The sequence below is a fragment of the Bombina bombina genome, chromosome 6 (assembly GCF_027579735.1).
Source record: "Bombina bombina isolate aBomBom1 chromosome 6, aBomBom1.pri, whole genome shotgun sequence".
Lineage (NCBI taxonomy): Eukaryota > Metazoa > Chordata > Amphibia > Anura > Bombinatoridae > Bombina > Bombina bombina.
The window spans coordinates 367,399,483-367,405,482 of NC_069504.1; the positions used below are offsets into that span (position 1 = coordinate 367,399,483).

The 6,000-nt window shown below is 40.1% G+C and overlaps 1 protein-coding gene across 1 annotated transcript in view; it reads left to right on the plus strand.

Annotated features, from left to right (window-relative positions):
* The window catches only part of UNC5A (unc-5 netrin receptor A), a 409,652-nt gene extending 408,196 nt beyond the window's left edge, over positions 1 to 1,456 (plus strand). Inside the window, 1 exon segment of the mRNA XM_053719264.1 lies at positions 1,291 to 1,456. Within this exon segment, the coding sequence (XP_053575239.1) occupies positions 1,291 to 1,456 (166 nt within the window).
* The last annotated feature ends 4,544 nt before the right edge of the window (positions 1,457 to 6,000 follow it).

Sequence of the window (6,000 nt, forward strand, 5' to 3'; positions counted from 1 at the left end):
AGCTGTAAATAGCATGCCAAGACTAACCTGCCAAATTTAGCATCCGTGATATGTGTAGAAAACATGCCAAATGTTCTGTCTCTTTAACAATAAAGTGTTCCTTTCTGAAGAAGGGACAGTAAACACAACAGGCAAGAGTGACTGGCAGACCAGGGGATTGCTGCAGATACCTGCAAACACACTAATGTGCTTGACAGAATCATAGCCATTTCCAAAAATGCTACAAAACTGACATCATATTGCCAGAGGGTTTCACCCAAATGAATTCTCTGTCCATAACTTCTTCCCTGCTGGTACTGAAATACACAGAAGCAGTGCACTTCCCTTTGCAAAATAGGCAAACCTCCTTAATGTGCATTTATTTAAAATTTAAACTTAAACTAGAAAAAAAGGTGAAATTGGCGGCACATTTACAGACTTGATAAAAGGAATTTACAACTTATATCCCAATGTAGAGCTGCGGAACCTGTTGGTGCTCTACAAATAACTGATAATAATAATAACATGGTATTAGGAGCAGGACTTAAATATCAGGCTAAGCAGAGCAAACAGAACATATAACCAGCAAGCTGGGGATTGCCAGACAACTTTCTGCTTACACCTTAAAGACCACACTGCCTCAGTAATTGTTGCCAGCATGTGCACCCCAAGTCAGTCATGGTAGATAAATCTATTGGTGAAATCAACTGGATGATTCACTCTTATCTGCTGATCCCTTGAAGTAGTGAGCATACTGTACTAAAGGGGTTAAATTATACTTGTTTATTTGTTCAAGTACAATGCACCTTACTACAAAACAGGTAGTAGCTCAACTAACCCAAGTAGAAAAACTGTATATGTAGTGGTGCCCACCCTTTAGAGTTTTAGAAAGCATTTATAATACTACTAAAGTAGAGCGAGGTGATGCAGCCAACTGTGCTGATATGGTTCTATAAAGGTGTGAGAGAATAATGTATTGGCAGAGTTACCTGTGTTTTTATCTTTGCTTTTGTTCTTTAAATTCTTTGCAAAAAAACATGTGGATGCCCAAAACTCTGACACTCTTTGTGTCCAGCTACCAAAAGCTTCTCCTTTTGGTGTGATTTATATATTCATTTTATGTTTCATGCATCCATAGGACTTGCTTTTTTAATAATTAATTAATTAATGCAATCTTACTGAATCTCATACATAAATTGTTCTGTAGATGGGGTTTAATTCACTTTTTTTAATTGTGAAGATGTCAGTTGTTTAACATTTCTTTCATGAGCAGAGAATTTATGTAACCCATGCTCTGGTATTTCCTTGCAGCAATTTGGGATTCTTCATCTCTAAATCAAGCCCAACTGCCATCCTCCTAAATATGTGGGAGGCACAGAACTTCCCCAATGGGAACTTGACACGACTGGCAGCTGCTGTGGCTGATATTGGCAAACAAGACTCTCTCCTGTACATGATGTCAGAGGCAGAGTGCTGAAGTTCATTGATCACCTGCCTACTCCCAGCAAGCCCCATGTGAAGACTGTTTGCTCAGTGAGGGGGCGTTTTTCAAGAGATTTTACACAGATGTCTAAGTCTGAACTCTCTGGCAAACCCGGGAGTGAAGAACTCCTATCATTATGTGCTCATATCTTGTAATTTATTCCAGATTTATGCCCTTCTAGCAAAGAAATGGTTAACTGGACATTCAGCTCCTTTATGCAGAGCAGGATCTTCAGAAATGGGAATCAGATGCCAGATTTGAAGGCAAACAAAGGAAAATCAGTGCTGCTCTATGTCACATACAGTGTGCAGAAGGAGGAGGTTGTATGTTGTTTATATTTTGCTATACCCTCACAGGTTAGAAGGTATTATGTATTAATTGCTCAGTATCAAGTTACATGCCCTACTGAAGGGCAGTACAGCCTTCTGTAACCCTGTAGACCAAACACATGTGGTGACTGCAGTGCATTGACTAAGATTCCATAGTTAATATTGATTAGAAGGTAAGGAGCCCAAGATTGGTTACTATTAAATTTCTCTGAATCAAGTGTGTTGTTTTGCTGCCTTGTTCAGTGAAGGTGCGACGGTGACACCCAGTGTTTGTGTTGTTCACTTGTAACCAAAACCCATTCCCAGGTACGTGGAAAAAAAATGCAATAGCTATATACTGGATCCCAGGTTCACACAGACATAAGTAACCCATATTTAATAGCCATAAGGACAGGGAAGGGCAAGTTAACGGTAGTCAGTGTTCTCTTTCATATTTTCACAATGAGAGATGAACAAGACAAACAAAAAGTCCATTGGCACTGTCACCCCTCCAGCAAGCTGTATATGCAAATGAAAACCACTCCCTGCACCAGGAGTGCTTGAATGAGTGTGTGTGAATAGTGTGTGCACAAGTGTTTTCTTAATTTCAGACCAAGAAAAAAAAAATCATTTGAACAATAACGTGTGTAATGAACAGTGTTTTTTTTCTACATTCTGTATTAAAGTGCATTCAAGTATTTACACTTGGCCTTATGTATATATTATGTTCATTCCGCTGAAGGTGTATAGTACTTTTAGGTGACTTGAATGTAAATAAATTATATATATATTGCTAAACTGTCTGTTTGGTTTAATTCACATTTAGTTTTAGAAATAAGGTACAATGTACTGCCTTAAAGGTATAGGAAAGTCAAATATACATGTCCTACACCAGTGGGAGCTAGCTGGTGATTGGTGGCTACACACATTTTTCTCTTGTCATTGGCTCACCAGATGTGTTCATCTAGGTCCCAGTAATGCATTGTTGCAAACTTTAGAGTAACCATTTTCTAATGAGTCATTAAAAAATAGAAGTTAAAGGAACATGAAACCCAACATTTTTCTTTCATGATTCAGATAGAGAATACAATTTCTCTTGTTAAGTGTATCCAGTCCACGGATCATCCATTACTTATGGGATATTAACTCCTCCCCAACAGGAAGTGCAAGAGGATTCACCCAGCAGAGCTGCTATATAGCTCCTCCCCTAACTGCCATTACCAGTCATTCTCTTGCACCCAACGAATAGATAGGATGTGTGAGAGGACTGTGGTGATTATACTTAGTTTCATACCTTCAATCAAAAGTTTGTTATTTTATAATAGCACCGGAGTGTGTTATTCCTTCTCTGGTAGAATTTGAAGAAGAATCTACCTGAGTTTTTCTATGATTTTAGCCGGAGTAGTTAAGATCATATTGCTGTTTCTCGGCCATCTGAGGAGAGGTAAACTTCAGATCAGGGGACAGCGGGCAGATTAATCTGCAAAGAGGTATGTAGCAGCGTATTATTTTCTGACAATGGAATTGATGAGAAAATTCTGCCATACCGATATAATGTAAACTCAGCCTTAAATGCAGTAGCAGCAACTGGTATCAGGCTGTCATGTATGTATATTTTACACTTCAGTATTCTGGGGAATGGCACTTCACTGGAATTATACTGTATGCATAAAACTTTAGCCTAATTTGCAGGGACTAGCAACAGGCTTTTTAATAACACTCAATTTATTAATGTTAAACGTTTTTTGCTGGCATGTAAAATCGTTTAATTTTCTGAGGTACTGGGTGAAAAAATGTTTTGGGCACTATTTTTTTCCACTTGGCAGTCGTTTTATTTAATTTATGACAGTTTACTGATCTCTCTCACTGTTATGTGTGAGGGGGAGGGACCTTTTTTGGTGCTTTTGCTACGCATCAAAAAATTCAGTCAGAAGTTTATTGTCTTCCCTGCATGATCCGGTTCATCTCTACAGAACTCAGGGGTCTTCAAAACTTGTTTTGAGGGAGGTAATCACTCACAGCAGAGCTGTGAGATTGTAGTTGACTGTGATAAAAAAAAACGTTTATTTCTGTATTTTTTTTTTTTTTCTGCTATCAGGGTTAGTTATCCTTTGCTAATGGGAGCAATCCTTTGCTAAAATTGTGTTTTTTTACAAAGATTTGATGCTATAACTTTTCAGTTTATTAATTTTCAACTTTTTCTGTGCTTCTTATAGGCACAGTACGTTTTCATATTATAGTAAATTACTTGAAAAGTATTTCCAAGTTGCTAGTTTATTTGCTAGTGTGTTAAACATGTCTGATTCAGAGGAAGATATCTGTGCTATATGTGCTAAAGCCAAAGTGGAGCCCAAAAGAAATTTATGTACTAACTGTATTGATGCTACTTTAAATAAAAGTCAGTCTGTACAAATTGAACATATTTCACCAAACAACGAGGGGAGAGTTATGCCGACTAACTCGCCTCACGTGTCAGTACCTGCATCTCCCGCTCGGGAGGTGCGTGATATTGTAGCGCCGAGTACATCTGGGCGGCCATTACAAATCACATTACAGGATATGGCTACTGTTATGACTGAAGTTTTGGCTAAATTACCAGAACTAAGAGGTAAGCGTGATCACTCTGGGGTGAGAACAGAGTGCGCTGATAATATTAGGGCCATGTCAGACACTGCGTCACAATTTGCAGAACATGAGGACGGAGAGCTTCATTCTGCGGGTGACGGTTCTGATCCAAACAAACTGGATTCAGATATTTCAAATTTTAAATTTAAGCTGGAAAACCTCCGTGTATTACTAGGGGAGGTGTTAGCGGCTCTGAATGATTGTAACACAGTTGCAATACCAGAGAAAATGTGTAGGTTGGATAAATATTTTGCGGTACCGGCGAGTACTGACGTTTTTCCTATACCTAAGAGACTTACTGAAATTGTTACTAAGGAGTGGGATAGACCCGGTGTGCCGTTCTCACCCCCTCCGATATTTAGAAAGATGTTTCCAATAGACGCCACCACACGGGACTTATGGCAAACGGTCCCTAAGGTGGAGGGAGCAGTTTCTACTTTAGCTAAGCGTACCACTATCCCGGTGGAGGATAGCTGTGCCTTTTCAGATCCAATGGATAAAAAGTTAGAGGGTTACCTTAAGAAAATGTTTGTTCAACAAGGTTTTATATTGCAACCTCTTGCATGCATTGCGCCTGTCACGGCTGCAGCAGCATTTTGGTTTGAGTCTCTGGAAGAGACACTTGAATCAGCTCCATTAGATGAGATTACACACAAGCTTAAAGCCCTTAAGTTAGCTAACTCATTTATTTCAGATGCCGTAGTACATTTAACTAAACTTACGGCTAAGAATTCCGGATTCGCCATTCAGGTACGCAGAGCACTGTGGCTAAAATCCTGGTCAGCTGACGTTACTTCTAAATCTAAATTGCTTAATATACCTTTCAAAGGGCAGACCTTATTCGGGCCCGGGTTGAAAGAAATTATCGCTGACATTACAGGAGGTAAAGGCCATGCCCTGCCTCAAGACAGAGCCAAACCTAAGGCTAGACAGTCTAATTTTCGTTCCTTTCGTAATTTCAAAGCAGGAGCAGCATCAACTTCCTCTGCACCAAAACAGGAAGGAGCTGTTGCTCGCTACAGACAAGGCTGGAGACCTAACCAGTCCTGCAACAAGGGCAAGCAGGCCAGGAAACCTGCTGCTGCCCCTAAGACAGCATGAATCGAGGGCCCCCGATCCGGGAACGGATCTAGTGGGGGGCAGACTTTCTCTCTTCGCCCAGGCTTGGGCAAGAGATGTCCAGGATCCCTGGGCGTTAGAGATCATATCTCAGGGATACCTTCTAGACTTCAAATTCTCTCCCCCAAGAGGGAGATTTCATCTGTCAAGGTTGTCAACAAACCAAATAAAGAAAGAGGCGCTTCTACGCTGCGTACAAGATCTTTTATTAATGGGAGTGATCCATCCGGTTCCGCGTTCGGAACAAGGACAAGGGTTTTACTCAAATCTGTTTGTGGTTCCCAAAAAAGAGGGAACTTTCAGGCCAATCTTGGATTTAAAGATCCTAAACAAATTCCTAAGAGTTCCATCGTTCAAAATGGAAACTATTCGGACAATTTTACCCATGATCCAAAAGGGTCAGTACATGACCACAGTGGATTTAAAGGATGCTTACCTTCACATACCGATTCACAAAGATCATTACCGGTATCTAAGGTTTGCCTT